Source organism: Leucopleurus acutus, assembly GCF_964270905.1.
Source record: "Leucopleurus acutus genome assembly, chromosome: 8".
NCBI lineage: Eukaryota > Metazoa > Chordata > Mammalia > Artiodactyla > Delphinidae > Leucopleurus > Leucopleurus acutus.
In genome coordinates this window covers 56654589-56673266 of record NC_139151.1, presented here as the reverse complement: position 1 = coordinate 56673266, position 18678 = coordinate 56654589, and the positions used below count along the sequence as shown (strand labels likewise).

The following is an 18678-nucleotide window of genomic DNA, read 5'->3' as shown; positions in this document are numbered from 1 at the left end:
GGAAGGGGGGTAGTGAACAAATGGGACTGCACAGAATGGTTCTCATATGTTAAAGATACAATTGGAACCTAACTCATACTGTATAAACATCCAGATGTAGTAAGGACTTACATATGAAAAACAAACAACAAACTTAAAAATTTTTTTTGGATTAATTAATTTATTTTTGGGCTGCTTTGGGTCTTCATTGCTGTGCATGGGCTTTCTCTGGTTGCGGCGAGTGGGAGCTACGCTTCATTGCGGTGCACGGGCTTCTCATTGCGATGGCTTCTCTTGTTGCAGAGCACGGGCTCTAGAGTGTGCAGGCTTCAGTAGTTGCATCACGTGGGCTCAGTAGTTGTGGCTTGTGGGCTGTAGAGCGCAGGTTCAGTAGTTGTGGCGCACGGGCTTAGTTACTCCGTGGCATGTGGGATCTTCCCGGACCAGGGTTTGAACCCGTGTCCCCTGCATTGGCAGGCGGATTCTTAAGAACTGTGCCACCAGGGAAGTCCCAAACTTTAAATTCTTAATGGTAAATATAAGTAGGAAAAGATTTCCTGAAGCAGACCAGGCAATGACTATTTAATAAAAGGCTGATGAATATGAATATATTAAAATGTAAAATGTTTGTTCATCCAGTGAGACCTTAAAACACAAGCTAAAAACTGGGAGAAGAGATTCGCAATGTGTGCGACCTCAAAGGTTAGTAACAGGAATGCATAAAAAACTTCAATTTAGGCAAAAAGCACAAAAAACTCTGTAGAGGAATGGAAGAAAATTAAGAATGAGCTTTTCACAGCAGAGGCAACTCCTATGAATAAAGCCATGTGCAACATTTGTGTTCAGGAAATGCAAGATCCCAACCAGATATCACTCTACACACTAGCAAATAATAAGTCTGACCACACCAAGGGCCAGAGAGGTTACACATCTATGGGATCTCGCATATATTTCTGGTGAAGGTATAAACTGGTGCTGCTGTTTTGGGAAAAGTCTGGCACTACTACTGCCAAGCTCCTGCAGTCACATACTCTGACCCAGCAGTCCCTCCGGCTGTTGAGATTCTGGGAGGGAGAAAGGGCACAGTGACAGAGATCAGTGAGAACGCTGTTGTCAGAGTCAATCAAAGAGGCTGGCTGTGGGTGTGGAAAGCAGCTCTCCAACGTGAGAGATATTTAAATCGACAATAGACTAGAACATGAACTTGATATAAAATCATATCCAAATGGCCAATAAACATATTAAAGTGTGCTCAACCTCTTAGGCATTAGGAAATCCCTATAAGCACAATGAAGTATCCCTGCATACTCACTACAATGGCTAAAATGTTGAGAAGGATATGGAATCTCATGCGGGCCTTGTGGGTGTAAATTTGTACAACCACTTTGGAAAATACGTGGCTTTATACCAGGAGACCCAGCCAGTCTATTCCCAGGCACACACACAACAGAAAAGTATAGAAATGTGCACCACAAGCCATGTACAGAATGCCTGTACTGCTCTGTGATACACAGGAGAGTTGGGAAGAGAGTAGATCAGAGTTCTCATAAAAAGGAGATTTTTTTCCTTTCTTTTTATTGCACTATGTGAGACAATGGATGTTCACTAAATCTATTGTAATCATTCACAATATATGTGAATCAAACCATCATTCTGTATACCTGAAACTTATACAATGATATATGTCCATTTTTTCTCAAAAAAAATTGGGAAAAAAAAGAAAAGAGAGAAGAATTCCCATAGCAGCACAATTCACAATAGCCAGAAACAGACAACAGCCCAAATACCTCTCAGCAGTGAAATGGATGGATTCTGGCATATTCACAGAGTGAAGTCCTGTATGGCAACGAGAACAAATGTACTACAAACACACACAATTTGGATGACTCTCAAAATATAATCTTGAGCCAAAAGAGACCGTCCCAGAGGGTATATTGTGTAAGGCTCACGTATTATAAAGTTCGAAGCAGAGACGAGGTTGGTGTGAGGGTCGGGGAGGAGAGGAGTGACAGGCAAGGACATGGGTGCTGGTCAGGTTCTATTTGTGCATCAGAGCAGAAGTCACACCAGCATGTCCACTCTGTGACAATGTGTCACTCCTACACTTAGGATTTGTGCCTTTTACTATATGCTTGATACATTTCAGTACAAAGTGTACATTTAAATGGAGAGATTTAGGAGAACTGACTGAGAGAGTTGGATGGAGAGGGACGGAAAGGGTCTAGTGTGACTCTAAGGTTTTGTCCTGAGGAACCAGGTCACTGGAGTCCCCTTTCCTGAGATGGCAAACAGCAGAGGAAAGGCCAGCCTGGACAGGTGAGGGGAGGTCAAGTTCAGTTTTAGACCGGCTGTGATGGAGGTGCTGAGCCGGCTGTCAGGGAAGATGTCAAGTAGCCACCTAGCTAGTCAAGTCTGGAGCCCAGGGGGAAGTCAGGGCTGCAGATGCAGTTTGGAAGTGTTTGTCCTGCAGATAGACTCCAAGGCCATGAGCCTGGGTGAAGTCTCTGTAGGAGAGAGGGTGGAGAGAAGAGGGAGGTTCCAAGTGAAACCGTGTAACTCAGATTGGGGCTTGAACCTATGGGCTGGAACTGGAACCCAGCCAAAACCCAGAGTGGGACTTGAACCCACAGTCTTTTAACTGAGATCACACGCCTGATCTCAGGACTTAATGAAGCTCAGATTCTTGATGTCTCATAGCAGAAAGAATTCAGTGAGAGACAAAGTGATAGGTAAGAAGTGGATTTATTTAGAGAGAAACACTCCACAGACAGAGTGTAGGCCATCTCAGAATGTGAGAAAGACACCAGGGTATGGGGTTGTCAGTTTTTATAGGAGTGGGTAATTGCATAGGCTGCTGAGTGGAAGTAGTATTCCAGCTATTTTGGGGAAGGGGTGGGGATTTCCAGGAATTGGGCCACCGCCTACTTTTTGACCTTTATGGTTGGCCTTGAACTGTCATGGCACCTGTGGGTGTGACATTTAGCTTGATGATATGTTACAATGAGTGTATACTGAGGCTCAAGGTCCACTAGAGGGACTTCCCTGGTGGTCCAGACGTTAGGACTCTGTGCTTCCACTGCAGGGGGCACGGGTTCTATCCCTGGTTGGGGAACTAAGATTCCACATGCTGCAGCCAAAATTAAACACACACAAAGTCTAGTGAAAGTCGACTCGTCAGCCATCTTGGACTTATTTGGTTCTAATCAGTTTATGTCGTGTCCTCGGGCTATGTCATTCTTTTTTTTTTTTTTTTTTCTTTTTTTTGCAGTACGCGGGCCTCTCACTGCCATGGCCTCTCCCGTTGCGGAGCACAGGCTCCGGACGCGCAGGCTCAGTGGCCGTGGCTCACGGGCCCAGCCGCTCCGCGGCATGTGGGATCTTCCCGGACCGGGGCACGAACCCGTGTCCCCTGCATCGGCAGGCGGACTCTCAACCACTGCGCCACCAGGGAAGCCCTATGTCATTCTTTTAAAGGTTGTGCCCTGCCTTCTTCCCTCCTGTTTCACAAGGACTAAGTGGGCAAGAGAGCACTCCAACACTTAGCCTGGTGAAGGCTAAGAGCCACAATTAGACCCAGGGGCAGCCAGAGGGGCAGGAAAGAAATCAGGAGAGTGTGGAGTCCACAGGCCAAGTGGTTTCAAGGAGCAGGGAGTGACCAACTGTGTCTCAGGCTGCCGAGAGGTCAAGATGAGAGCTGAGAATGGACCACTGGATTCAGCAGCATGGAGGCCATTGGTGAACTTGTCAAGGGCAGTTCCATGGAACAATGGCATCTAAAGTCTGGAGGAGGGAGGACAGAATGGGAGGGGAGGATGTGGAATGCAGACAGGGCTCTTCCATGAATAGGGCAGAAGGTGGAGGAGACGGTGGGGCCGAAGGATTTGTGGACAGGAGTTGCTACTGCATGTTTGTGGAGGGGAACAGTGGCAGAAGAGAGGAGACAGTTATTGCAGCCATGTCATTGGGTAGGTGAAGAGGGACAGGATTGCCCTATACTCAGTGCTTTACCTGCCAAGTGGAGGGCAAGATTCAGGCACAGAGAAAGGCATCTGGCAGATAAGGTTTTGCTTGAGGAGGCAAATGTCCTTCCCTTCCTCCTTCCTTTACCTGGCTCCAGGGCAAGTGGGTTCAAAGCTTTCTACCAGGAAACAGATCCTTGCCAGGGTGGGGGCAGGGAGGCGTTGGGCTGGGCAGTGTGGGGTGGGGCGCCCTCCTCCCCAACCACTAACGCTTACTCAACCTCTGGCAGCAGCAAAAACCAGTAAGTAGGTGCCTCAGACCACAGCAGAGCTCAGAGAAGACGCCGGAATCAACCAAAGAGACAGCATGGTGAAGTTTGCACCCTTGTCCGTGCCATGGGAGCGCAGGATGCAGACCTTTGTGGTCCTGCAGTGGGTTTTCTGCTTTCTGGCTCTGGGTAAGGTGGGCTGGGCTGGGGGGGTGGGAGGCAATGGGATTCTTCATCTCACCTGCTGGCGCCAGACAGGGTAGGGAGTGCGCCCCCCAGGGCTAGTGTTCAGCCTGTTCACTGATGCCACTACACTGGCGTTAAACTGTGGACATACTCTTTACAGACTGGTCAATAGCCATTTCACACACAGACACACACACACACATACACACACACACACACACACACATACACATACAATACACATACCCCATGTCCTCGCTCAGAAGCTCCCCGAAATTTTGCAGCTAAAGCAAGCCCTCCAGTTCCCTGCCCCTAGCATCCCTGATGATTGACCTGTGTCTCTGCCCTAAGGGTTGTTAAAACATTTAAAATATCCCCGGTTACCCCATTCCACAGATGAGCAGAGAAGCTAATTGCCTTAAATGTCCAAGGCTGTAGGTCTGGACTCCTCCTACTGCCAGAGGAGGAGAGGGAAGGTGGTAGAGGGAGGAGAGAGGGCTGAGGGTGTGGGAGGAGGTGTGGAGAAGGGGCAGGAGGCCACAAGCCGACAAGTAGGCTGGCTCCTGGGCAAAGGGCACTGGGGACCCAGAGCCAGGTGGGCTGAGGCCCGGGGATTACAGGGGATGAGGGACATTTTGCCCAGCTGGCCTTGGGAAAGCTTTCCCAGCAGGAGTGTGTCTGACTGTCTGTGCCCACCCCCAGCCCAGCCGGGGATCCTGGCAATGTCAGGAGCAGCACAGGGAGGTCAAGCAGCGCTGGGTCTGGAGCTAGAGGGAGGGTCGCTGAGCAAAGGGATCTGAGCCCACTCGCGCCACGAGCAGGAACTTGTACCTTGTCCCTTATCTTGGGGACAAAGGGGAGCCCAGGAGGCTTTTTGGTACAGGAGTGACAAGGTCCAATCTGTGTGTGACAGGTCTCAGTGCCTGAAGTCTATGGATCTGCTGTGTTTGGGGTGTGGGGGTTAGACCAATAGCAGGGAGTAGCCACCAGCTAGATCAGGGTCCCATGTGGCATGGACCAAATCCAGCCCACTGATTGTTTTTGCATTTGTACAGCCCATGAGCCAAGGATAGTTTTTAGATTTTAAATGTTTGCGTAATTCAAACGATTACGTGCCTATATAATATCCTCCAAGTCGCCCCATATAGCCTCAGAGTCTAAAATATTTACAATCTGGCCCTTTAAGAAAAAGATTGCCTCCCCTGGTCTGGCAGTGAGTGGAAAGAAAGGGCCCCTTTTCAAGGATACTTAGGAGATGAGTCCACAGGGCAGGATTTACAGACTGGCAGGAGAGTAAGGACTTCCAGTGGGGGAGTAAACACCACACATGTTGTGAACAGCTGGCTCACGCTGGACATAGAGCAGGCATTTTGGGGAGGGGCAAAGAATTGGCCAGAGAGGTCAACCAGGGCCTGTCACTGAGGACTCAGGGCCCAGAAACAAATACTTTCCAGTGGGTTACATGTTTACTCAGTTTCCTTTCCTCTCCTCTATAATTCACACACTCACACAGGAAGAAGGTAAACTCCATTCAAATGGTCTTGTTCTCAGCTGCGTCTCCAGCTCCTAGAAGAGTTGGTGTTGATAAATGTTTGTTGAATGAATGAATGTTGGGAGCATGATGTAGACAAAAGAGTAGAATTGAATGCCAGGTCCCATCCTACTAGCTTGCTCTGGGACCTTAGCCAATTTGCATACCCTCTCTGGGTCTCAGTAAAGTGGGTTCTTACATTTCTCCCCCTTGGTGTTACAAGGTGAAAGAAGGTGTCTCCCTTCCTAAGGGATTGAAAAGATTCCCAAGTTTGGGTTTTGCTTGCTGACAGGAGTTAAAAGGTGACCTCAGGGTGAGGGGGATGGTGGAGAGTTCTTTCTGTCAAGTGCAAGTTCCTCTTGCGTGGGTTTTTTCCTAACCTTAACATGCTATGTTAGTTACAAAAATGAATACGTGCTGTTGTAGCACATCCAAACAAAATATGTATCCTAAAAGTGAAAGACTTCCCCAAATCCTACCCTCCAGGGAGCCACTATTTTTATTTATTTATTTATTTATTTATTTATTTATTTATTTATGTATTTTGGGCTGTGCACATCGTGGCTTGTGTGAAAGCAGCCGTGAAAGCGCGGAGTCCTAAGCACTGGACGGCCAGGGAATTCCCTCCAGGGAGCCACTATTAACAACTCTGTTTTATTCTCTAGAGGCGGTTTTCTGAAAGGGGGATCAACCCACATAGACTTTTGATTTTGCCCAAGGGCAGAGAGTCCTAGCTGAGGTTCTTTACCATTTTCTCACATTAAATATTTGTTATATAAATAAAAATGATAAAATCTAAGTCAACTGCCAAGCCATCCTTATCCCTTACCTCCTGGCGTCTGCCTCCTCCCTCCAGATCTGCAGGTGTCCTTCCAGCCTCTATGCATGCGCATCCACAAGGGTGGACATGTTATTCTTCATGCAAATGGCGTCATTTCATTCCCACTCTTCTGCAACTTTCCCTTCCAAGTTTTTTATTAAAAAAACTTAAAGGCAAACAAAAAAGTGATCAACTCACCAGGAGTGTGGTTCATCCTTTTCTGAATCCTCCAGGAATCACGAGGCTGATGTGAGAGCACGGGTTCCAGCAGCCATTGGCCAGCAGGCCTGGGAAGGAGGGGAAATGCCTGGAGGGGAGCTGCCTGCGATGGCAGTGACTCAGGGCTGCCGCTCCTTCCTGATGTTCAAGAGACGCCAGATGAATGGGTTTGAGTGTGAAGTCTCCCCATTTTTCATTATTAGTGACTAATTAAATGCTATTTTAAAATAAGCTACAGAGGTGGAAGAAACCCAATTGTCCATCGGTCCATTGATGGATGAATGTATAGCAAATGCCGCAAATAACACAATGGAATGTTATTCAGCCATAAAAAGGAAGGAGTTTCTGAAACATACAACATGGATGAATCTTGAGGATGTTGTGCTAAGTGAGATAAGCCAGTCTCACACACACACACACACACACACACACACACACACAAATACTTTATGATTCCTCTTATGTGAGGTTTGTGGACTAATCAAATTCAAGGAGACAGAAAAGAGAATGGTGGTTGCCAGGGGCTGGGGGAGGGGGACATGGGAGTTTTTGTTTAATGGGTACAGAGGTTCAGTTTGGGAAAATGAAAAGAGTTCTGGGAATGGATGGTCATGATGGTCAATGTGAATGAACTTAATGCCACTGAACTGTACACTTAAAAATGGTTCAGATGATAAAGTTTATGTTACGTATATTTTACCACCATAGAAATTTAAAAAAACTAACAAGTGCCCCAAACACAGCACTGGAAAGTCAGCTCCACGAGGGCAGGAATTTTTCTCTGTTGTTCACGGCTGAACCACCAACACCTGGCACACAGGTGTTCTGTGTAAACTGAAAATCTGTGAGCCCCAACCTATTTTCTCTGGCTTATGAATTTTACTACTGTTCAGACTGGGTCAAAAGTCCCCTTCTCCTGGAAGCCTGCCAGGAATGACAGACCCAGTCTACCCCACTTTCAGATGCAATACAACCGGAGGCTGACCTTTTTAAGAGTGTGAGTGCATGGTGTTGAGAGGAAGGAATGGGATGGGGAGGGAGAAATATTCTCTGGGAATGATGTTCCATTAGCATCAGGTAAGGGTCAGCCCCACAGACCCCCTGACCCTGAGATGAAGCCAGGGTTAGCTTGCTGCAAGGGACTTGGAATCGTAGATAAGAAGGTATTTCCTCACTTGGCCTGGTCTAGCCATGCTGCACCCCAACCCATGGGCCAGCCACAAGTTGGCCTCTTTCTTCCTGCCTCCTTCATCAGGAAAGGGCATGGCAGGCAGAGGAAGCAGCATAAGCAAAAGCTAAGAGATTGAAGGAACTCTATCTCTCAGTGTAGGTACACTGAGCAGTTTCATGTGGCCGGAGCATGGGGTGCATGTGGGTGAGTGAGGCTGGAGTGGGAGGGGGATCAGACCAGCCGTGGGGAGCCTGAATGCCAGGCTGAGCTACGTGGGCTGTTTTTAAAGTTATGAGAAAGCCATGGAAGGACTTTAATTAGAGGGGGGATCTGGCAGAATTTATCTATGGAAAGATGGGCGAGAGTGGACAGAGAGAGGGCTGGGCAGAGAGAATGTCTCCTTTTTCTCTGAGGGCCCAAAGGGTGGAAACGAGAAACAGTTAAACCAGTCACTTCTCCCCCAGCCATTTATTGAGCACCTGGTGAATACAGATACTTAACTGGACAGAGAGGAGGTGGAGGGGGGAGACTGGAGTGAATGAGGCAGCCTGGTGCAGTGGGAAAAAGTGAGTTTGGAGTTAGGCCTACCTGGCTTCAAATCCAGGCTCCCAGTGTGACACTGGATGGGCTGCATTCCTTCCTCTTTGAGGGGAGGGAAGGCTGACCCCTTCTGCCTGGGGTGAGGGCTGGACAGGACAGTGCTGCTGGTGCTGGGCATAAGGGTGGAAATCCTTCACCCCTCTGACCACTGATGATGGTTCCTGCTTCCCTCCCCAGCCCAGATCTGCATTGTGGTCTTCATTGGTCTCCTGTTCACAAGATTCTGGATCTTCAGTATCCTGTATGCAACCTGGTGGTACCTGGACCGAGACAAGCCATGGCAGGGGGGCAGGCGCATTGAGGCCGTAAGGCGCTGGGTCATATGGAAGTACATGAAGGACTATTTCCCCGTCACAGTGAGTAATGGGGCTGGCTGGGATGTGGCCAGGACCGTAGTGCCCCACGTGTCCGTGGGGAAGTGCGGCCCTGTGTGCAGTGAGCAGAATACTGGGCTGCGAGGTAGGAGCCGGGCTTCCACCACTATGTGGCCTGGGGAAGAGTCCAGCTTCTGTCTGGCCGTGGTTTCCCACCTGCAGGGATTTGGGGCAAGTATGAGGACTGATGAATGAACAGGATTTGAAGGAGCTCTGTGGGCCATGTAGTGTGGCACACATATGTATCTTATAAACCCCTCAGTAGCCATGCTTGGGGGTGAAGGTAATAAACTTAAGGTCCTAAGAGACCCTCTAGCCCCACACTTCATAAGATGAGGAGACGAACCCCTAGAGAGGGACAAGGATGTGATCAAGTTCACATACAAAGCTCTTTTACTGATTTAAAGTTTGTGCATTTAGTCAGTTTAGAGGGACAGGGGAGAGGACCCTGAACTTGTTCTCAGATTCTTCCCCTCACTCTGGTATGTTAGGCATCCTTGGACAAGGCCTTGCCCCATGCTAAATCTTAGTTTACAAATGTATCCAGTGAGCACACTGATCCCTCCCACTGGAGTGCTTTTGAATCTCTGACTTTCTGACTCAGGGCACCTCATGGCCTTTTGGACACTTGACCCTGGACCCAAAGTTCAGTCCTGAGTGGAGCAGAATCCTTGATTGAGTGAACTGACCTTGGCTCCTTTCCTGAATCCCAGACAGACTAAACTCGTGGGTATAAGCAGCTGGGCAGGGATGATTTATTGTCCAGACAGGATGGGGAAGGCAATGGGGACTCAGAGAGGTGCCAGGCAGGGGCAGGTGGCCCTCCTCTGGAAACAGGAGAGAAGAAACATCTAGAGTGTGGCCTCTGGAGCTGAACAGACTAGGTTCTATGATCAGTTCTGCAACATACAAGTGGCATGACCTTGGGTGAGTTACACAGTCTCTCTGAGCCTCAGTTTCCTCATATGTAAAGTGGAGATGATGCCACATACATCATTGGGTTGTGTGGATTCCATGAGACAGCAAGTATGTTTGTATGTTCTCGGTAAACTAGTAGTTTGTATTATTTTACTGAATTGCTGAGGATTCTGGGGAGATGTGGGCATGGCTGTGGGTCTAGGGAGGACTCTGATAGCCCAGAGACTGGCTGTTCTGCCCTTCACACCTGCATGGCTTCTCCTACCCCAATCTGGGAGCCCCACCTCTTCCTGGCCCTCCAGAAATTAGGTCCCCAGCTGGTAAAGCGATAGGGAATGGAGGAAACAGGCTCAAAGAGGGTAAACAGCTTGGCCAAGTCATGGGCGCTCAGCAGCAGAGTCAGAGTTCCCGCCTTGCTCCCTTCTGAGAGTTCTGGAGCCCAGCAAGGACTAGCAAAGGCTGGGCAACAGCTCGGGTGCAGGAGCCCTTAGCATCCAGTGAGCAGGGCCTCCTGGGCAAAGGGAAGGGGTGGGATGGGGCAGGGCAAGGCAGGGCAGCAGGGCAGGGGCTGGGCAGAGGGCAGGAAGTTGGCTGGCAGAGGCTTCCATGCTCATTAGGGGTGACAGATGTTGAAGGGCAGAGCAAGTGGGCAGTGCTGAGCCAACCTGAGGGGCCTGGGTGGGGGCAGTCTTCCTCAACCCCATATCTGCTTCCTCTGCAGGGTGCCCTCCCAGGACCTTGTCAGCAGAAACGAGCAGGGTTTGCTGGGTCCCGAGGGAAGCCATGGGAATGTCATGGGCAGAGTCCTTCATCCCCACCCCAGGACTTCTGAGCTTTGAGATTCTGAATTCCCATCCCCCCGCTCCTCTTCCCAGGCTCGCTCTTCTGTGCCAGGAAGGCCAGAGTTTCCATGGGAAAGTATGGCCTGTAGCCTGAGAGTGTTTGTGACACCAGCTACCAAGCCAAAGAAAACTATAAGTGGTTTCTGGCCTCAAGTAGAGCTTTGCAGATTCTGGCTCTGTGGTCTCACTCCACACTGTGAGCTAACTCCTGAGTCCACCAGGGAAGGAAAGGCGGCCTGCGAAGGGAGGAGCGCAAGCTCAGGCCCAGAGCCTGCCACTGCATGGTTTCTGAGCAACAGTGTGACTAAAGCAGAAGGTGCACCTGGGGGTGAGGCGGGAGAGGTTTTTAGGGAGAAGGTAATGGAGGCCAGTGCAGGCCATTCCACAGAACTGGAGCTCTTCAACTGAAAGCTCTCCAGGGGGCTGTCTTCCTGCCATCCCGTGACCTCCAAAGGACAGCATCTGGCTCTCTTTACAGCTGGAGCTGCTGACAGTTGCAGAACCTGATGCTGAGCAGCTCTGTGCCTGTCCTACCCGCCATCCTCCTGCTGCCCCAGCCAGTTAGCCCCCCAGGAGGGTTTCTCAACCCTGGGACTACTGACACCTTTGGGACACTGGACTTGTTTTGCAGAAATTCCATGCGCACAGTGTTCAGGATTGTCGCCCGCTGCAGGCCTGTGGCATCACCACCTGCAGAGGGCGGGCAGTGCCACCAAGAGGCCTGCAGGGAGTGAGAAGATGAGCACTTTGACTTGCCTGTCCTGGGCTGGGAGCCTGCAGGGGTGGCGCTGGGGCCTGCGGATTCTGGACCCCACCACCTCCCTGGAGACCCTCCTACTCTTCCACATACTTTCAAAGCGCAGGCCCTGCAGGGATCTTAGGGTGGCCGGGAGGCAGGGGGTCCCGGATAAGGAGTCCCCACTCTGCTGGAGCTCCCCACATTCACAAGCCTCTGCCTTCCCTGTCAAATGCATGTGGATCCCTGAGCTTCTATCAGTTCTTACTGTGATTTTACAAACTAGCATCTAGTGGTGAATTTCAAGCAAAATTAGGGCACAGTCTCTGTGTCTTGGAGCTTTCCAACCTCACCCTTAGCCTTCCTAAAGGGCTAATGGTGGAGAATCAGGCAACGTTTCCCCCAGGAGGAGCTGTCTCCACCTCCTGTTACCCTTCTCGGCACAGCTGGTGACGTTCTGCACGCATCGTCTTGCTCTTTGCTTTTTCACCTGACGAGCAACTGTGGCATCTTCCTGTATCAGGACAGGAAGAGCTATGTCGTACATCCCTATGGCTACACAGTGGCCCATGAGTGAATGTTCCATAATTTGTCTAAATGGGCCCTGTTGATGGACATTTGAGTGGATGCCAAGTTTTGGTATTACTAAAAATGATACTTCAGTTAATAATCTTGTTCAGATGTCATTTTGCACAAGTATGAGAAATTCTGTAGCTAACTTCCTCAGCAGTGGAGTTGCTGGCCTAAAAGGTCAGTTACGTTTTTCCATTGTAATATCGATAAATACTGCCTCATTGCGTTTAGGCAGGTTGTACAAAATTATTTTCCCACTAGCTGAGAAAGAGAATGCATAAGCGAGTGCTTCGGTGCGGGGAGCCAGGTATGCTTTTCAGGAGCACACCGAGATGGGCTCCTAAGGAAGCACCTTTCCCAATGGCAATAACCAGAATTATCTCTGCTTGTTCTTATTTTCACGTCCAATAAATCCCCACCGAACGAGTGGAAGAAGTTTGTCCTCATCTGGGAAGCAATGGCGCCTCCACCTATGGTCCCCTCAGCCTTTCTGCAAAGGGTCAAGGGTAACCAGAGGGCATACCGGGGGGGTGGGGATTTGCGGAGATCAAGTCCAGGTCAAGGACAGGACAATTTGGGGCTGTTCAGCTTGGGTAGGGCAGATAGGATCAGACCCCCACTGCTGTCCCTTGGATCCCACCAGGCTGCTCTGAGAGCCGGCAGCCAGGCCTCTGGGGCCCGAAGGCAACAAGAATCCTCAGGGTCATTCTGAAAATTTCAGCTTGGTGACAGGATGAACTTTCACGGTGTCAGAGCTGAGCCAGAGTGGAATGGACTGCTCACGCCTGCAAGGCCTGTGCAGAATTGTCAGGGAGCCTCCTGCCAGGGGCCTCAGGACCTCCAACTCTGATGGCTGTGCCTCCCAGATAACAGGGCTCTGTAAAGGGCAGGCCCGGCAGTTACTGGCAGAGTGGAGCAGGGGTTGGTCACACACACAATCAGTGCCCCGGCAGTAATCTTTGCACACTGAAGCCTGTCCAGTAAATGGCGGGAGCAGCACTTGTTAACTCAGTTCCTCTCCTTCCACCCTCAGCCCACGTTGCCTGGAAGCTGCTAATGACAAACAGCTCTCCTCTCCCACTCCCTCTACAATATCTAGTGGTCTCCCTGGCACCCGCCATGCTGCAGGACTGACCAGACCAGGGCAGAGCTGCCAATGGGCAGGGGAACAGGTGGGTGGATGGCAGTGAAGGTCTGACATGGGGGGAGCAGAGAACCACCAGGGAGACATTTGCATTGTACAGAGGGGTTAACAGGACTAGGGCCAGTCTCCAGGTCTGCACGCTCTTTCAACCACCCCTGATATATCTTGCAAATGCTCACTCCCAGGTCCTAAGCGCCAAATTCTCTCCTAGGGAGTTTTGTTAAAATAGGGCTCTTCAAGCATAGTGGCACCCCTGTGTGGCCCTTGATGGTGTATGAACTATACCAATTATAATTCAATGCATCAATTATGATCATCCTGTCCTGTAGTCTTGGTAATTCCATGGCACGCGTGGACCTGAGCTTCTCAGCAGTCCTGGGAGGTAGGTGGGACAGGGTCAGATGTCCACATTTGATAAATTAAAAGCCAGAGAGGGAAGCAATTTGTCCGAAGCCCGCAGCGAGTCTGAGACACAGATGGCACCACAGTCTCCCTAGATGCCTTCAAACGCATATCTCCATCTTCATAAGAGCCTGAGGCTCGGAGAGGGGGAGTAAGCTGCTCCAGGTCACACTGGTGACGGCAGAATCAGGGGGGGCCTGAGAGCCAGCCCCGACTCACCAGGTCGCTGTCCCCGCAGCTGGTCAAGACCGTGGAGCTGGACGCCTCCCGGAACTACCTCGCGGGCTTCCACCCCCACGGGGTCCTGGCGGCTGGAGCGTTTACCAACCTGTGCACCGAGAGCACCGGTTTTTCTTCACTGTTCCCCGGCATCCGCCCACATCTGATGATGCTGAACTTGTGGTTCTGGGCCCCTTTCTTCAGGGATTACATCATGTCAGGGGGTGAGTCTTCCCACCCCTGGGTAGCCCAGGAAGATGAGGGCTGGAGGCATGGAGGAGGGATCTTAAGGAGGACTCCTAACAATTCTGTGCTTAATCCAAGAACATGTGTAGTGGAGAAGGAGGCTAGACCCAAGGAAGCACTTCCCACAGCTCCGTGCCCAGCAAGGAGCTCGGCAAGGGGTTGGGAAGAGGGGGAGGACTCAGTCCCAGTCCTCAGGGAACTCCCAGTTCGGGGGGGTGGAGCCCAGAGCACATCCTCCTCCACCATCCCTGCCCCCTTCACACCATACTTGACCTTCTTCCTCTCCCCAGGGCTGGTCTCATCAGACAAGGAGAGCGCCGCTCACATTCTGAACAGGAAGGGAGGTGGCAACCTGGTGGCCATCATTGTTGGGGGCTCCCAGGAGGCACTGAACGCCAGGCCTGGAGCCTACAGGCTGCTGCTGCGGAACCGCAAGGGCTTCATCAGGCTCGCCCTGATGCACGGGTATCGGGGGAGAGGGCTCTCGTTCAATTGGAGATTGGCAAGGATTGTATTTTAGTGGGAAGACAGCAGAGATTAATGCAGATCCTATTTTGGCAGGGAGATTTTTTTTTAATTAATTAATTTAATTTATTTATTTTTGGCTGCGTTGGGTCTTTGTTGCTGCATGTGGGCTTTCTCTAGTTGCGGCGAGTGGGGGCCACTCTTCATTGCGGCACACAGGCTTCTCATTGCGGAGCACGGGCTCTAGGTGCCCAGGCTTCAGTAGTTGTGGCGCATGGGCTTAGGGGCTCCGAGGCATGTGGGATCTTCCCGGACCAGGGCTTGAACCCGTGTCCCCTGCATTGGCAGGTGGATTCTTAACCACTGTGCCACCAGTGAAGCCCTGGCAGGGAGATTCTCAATCCATTCACAATGAAGATTCTGTGTTGGTGACGATGTACTGTCTCATTCCCAAATACCCAGAGAAGAGTCTAGAAGGGAGATTTGGTGATTAAAGGGACTAAGTGTCAAGGGTCATACTGCTGAAAGCTTGCATTAGATCTGAGACGGAGGGGATCTGGGAGAATGGAGTTTGGGGCATTGCTTAGAACTATTCTCCTACCTTGGAGCTTCTTTGAAGAATACAAGCTAACTGGGGCAGGTCAGACTTCTCCAAAGTTTGCAAATGTTTTTTTTACCTGGGAGGACTCTCTGCAGCATTCTAGTCTCCCTGTCATGTTACAACTGCCAGGCAGTGGTCCTGAGAAGAGCTGGGACCTGCCCACAATCACAAAGCAAGGCCATAGCAGGACTGGGAGACACCAGAGGCCTCCTACTTCCGGCCCAGGGCTCTGTTCTCTACCCTAATTCCTGGTCACTGGGTCCCTGCAGGAAGCTAGGTGACAAGCTTGCACCTTCTTGCACCTCCTAACCCTCTCTCCTATCTCCCTCCAGGGTAGCTCTGGTGCCGATCTTCTCCTTTGGGGAGAATGACCTATTTGACCAGGTTGACAACTCTCCTGGCTCCTGGTTGCGCCGGACCCAGAACCGACTGCAGAAGATCATGAGAGTCTCCCTCCCGCTCTTCCATGGCCGTGGTGTCTTCCAGTACAGCTTTGGTCTTATGCCCTACCGCCAGCCCATCACCACCGTGGGTGAGCCAAGACTCAGGCTGGGATGGGGAAACCTACAGGGCAAGGGGCCCAGGCTGTGTGCTGCAAGGGGACATGCACATGGGCCAGACACATCTTTGACCTTGTGGAACTCACATTCTAGACTGGGAAACAGTTACACAGGCAGATATAAGGCAGTCTGGGAGGAGAACTCTAACAGAGACACAAAGAACAGTAGCCACTACTGAGTACCGAGCACCTGCTGTGTGCCAGGCACTGTACTGGCTCCTTACATGCAGCAGCTCAGTTATCCCAACAACCTTGGAGGCAGGGACTGTCATCCCCATTTCACTGATGGCAAACTGAGACTCAGAGAAGTTAAATCATTTCCAAAAGAACACCCTGCCCTTGAGTAAATAAGTTGAGGTTTGGTCAGGATCTATTTGACTTTTTTATTATACCAAAGAAGGAGGGTTTAATTCTGACCAGGTGATCTCATAAGGCTTATTGGAGAAGATGGATACAAGGGAAGGGCATTCCAGGTGTTAGAATTGTGTGTAAAGTAGCAATCAGCAGGCTATGAAAGAGAGCCTGAGGGATTTTCCTGTAAATGATGGGCATGGGCTTCAGTGCATGGACTTAGCACCGTCTTTGCAGCTATTTGGACAGCTCATTTGCTTTCTTCTTGGATTCCACCTAGGTTCCAATGGCAAAGCTTGTAGAGAGAGGTCTGTTCATCTCCAACCACCCAGTCATTCCTTAGTTGAGTACAGACTTGGTCAGTCCCCTACACCATGACTTCCTCTGGGTTGTGTGGTAATATTTTCATGAATATAATTCACATGTGCTGCCTCCAGAGCCATTCCCAAGAGAAGAACACAGCAGCTTCTTCCTGAGCCAGGCAGAACCAGAGGAAGGAGGTACATAGGGCCTCCCGATCCCTCCCTAGAAAGGGGGCACTGCAGGCCAGCATGGAGAGAGAGGGGGGAAGAAGGGTGCTTGGGCTGTGGGCCGCCTCCCCCCAAGACATACAGGCGCTTCCCATCACGGTATCTGAGACTCCCAGAGCCACCTGGCCTGGAGGTTAAGAACACACCCCCAGGGCTTACCACCTGGCACTGATTCTTCCTGGCTATGTGACCTCGAACAAGTTACTTAACCTCCTTGAGCCTCATCGCCTGACCTGTCAAAGAGGAATAATAGCAGGTTCTATCCGTATAGGATTGTTAGGATGATTATAGGAGATATTGCTTGTAAATGCCAGCTGGTGGTATTGTTAATATATCAGAATCTTGGAGTTGCCCTAACATCTTAGAACTTATCACCCAAAATAGAATTGAAAGTGAGACAGTAAGAGCACTTTCCTGCACCGATGACCATTGTGGTGTGAACCCCAAGGGCACTGCAACTCCGGTGGTTCCTGCTCTGGGCCACCTCACTCCTTTGTGTCTTGCAGTGGGGACGCCCATCGAGGTGCAGAAGACACCGCATCCCTCACAGGAAGAGGTGGACAGGCTGCACCAACGCTACATGAAGGAGCTAAGCAACCTCTTCGAAGCCCACAAGCTCAAGTACAACGTCCCCAGTGACCAACACTTGGAATTCTGCTAGTGCCTCCCCAGAGGAGGGGCTGCCCCAAAGGGCAGGGCTGGCATTAGGGAGAATAGAGGGAGGGGCTGTGATCCCAGAAGGCTTCGCGGAGGTGTCCGTTGAGCACATCTCCAAAGCCTTCGATGACTCCTGCGTTTCTAACCCATGCCAGGCCCCGAGTCACAACTGGCAGCATGGCAGAGGAGACCAGACTCTGGCATCGGTGATTTGCACTCCTGCTGTGACCCCTCTGCAAGGAGCCCTCTCCTTGGTCTGCCCACCTGAGAAATGGGAGAGATGCTGGGAGGGAATAATGTCCGGGTTCTCTGTCCTCTGTGGTCCTGTCACTCAGTGGGCAGGAAATATTACCAGGTTTTTCTTCCTCTGCCTTGAGTGACAGCTGCAAGAAGCCACCAGCTGCAGCCCTTTCTCCTACAATTTCCCTCATCCTACATCCTGCCTGTCCCAGCTCCTCCCTCCCTGAGCTGGAGAGGAGGGCAAGGCCACAAAGCCCCTGCACTCACCCTGGGCACCTTTGAGTGTCTGAGTCCTCTGAGCCCTGAAATGGCAGCCAGAGGGGTCCAGAGGTAGGGAAGGAGAATTGCACTGTCATCGGCTGAATGCCCGGGAGTGGACTTCTTCGCCATCCTTCTGAGTCTCAGTTTCCCCGAGTGACTAGGATGACCTCTGAGTCTCAGCTCTGACATCACATGGGCTGAGAGATCCACGAGGCAACTCCTACTCCATCCTTTGTAAGTTCAGCCCTGACCTTGGTATAAAAAATGGGCTCCATAAATGTCAATTCATCAAATGAAAGATTCTGTTTTACTTTTTTTCTCATATTCCCCACTTCCACCTGGGAGCGCTGGTCAGAGCCTCACCTTTGCCCCCCAGCCTGGCCCCCCATCCCTGCTGCCCTGTCTCCCCTTCCCAGATGGTGGATCAGATGGGCCAAAGAATGGCATGTCGCCTCTTTCTTCCTGACCCGTCTACTCCAACTTACCACTTCTGGCCTGTCCTATGGGAGAGAAGGGGACTGGTTATGTAAAGATACAGGGTAGCCCAGCCAGAAAACAAAGGCCAGACATGAGGAGTGAATATTCCTATGTGTCTACAAGCAGGGTAGATGGGGACACACCCCTGATGAGAAGAACTCTGGGTTCCTGGGTCTGTGACATGTGTCATTAGTGAAAGGACAGGATGGTAGGGTAGGACCAGTACTGTGAACTCCCACACCTGGAGCAAGAAAATAAGGCCTTTTCCCTCCAGAAGGTATAATCACACCCATAAGTACAAATGGGGGGCGTTCTGAGAATGTAAATTTGGGCGTAAGCCTGGCCCAAC

The 18678-nt window shown here is 50.8% G+C and overlaps 1 protein-coding gene across 1 annotated transcript; it reads left to right on the top strand.

Annotated features, from left to right (window-relative positions):
* Window positions 1-4298: 4298 nt before the first annotated feature.
* On the top strand, window positions 4299-17355 carry MOGAT2 (monoacylglycerol O-acyltransferase 2; the record flags this gene model as incomplete). Its single annotated transcript, XM_082844749.1, has 6 exons — window positions 4299-4396; window positions 8912-9090; window positions 13962-14166; window positions 14479-14653; window positions 15587-15786; window positions 17201-17355. Exons 1-6 carry the CDS (start codon window positions 4306-4308, stop codon window positions 17353-17355), a joined length of 1005 nt encoding a protein of 334 aa, XP_082700875.1. The 5' UTR covers window positions 4299-4305.
* Between the last annotated feature and the right edge of the window lie 1323 nt (window positions 17356-18678).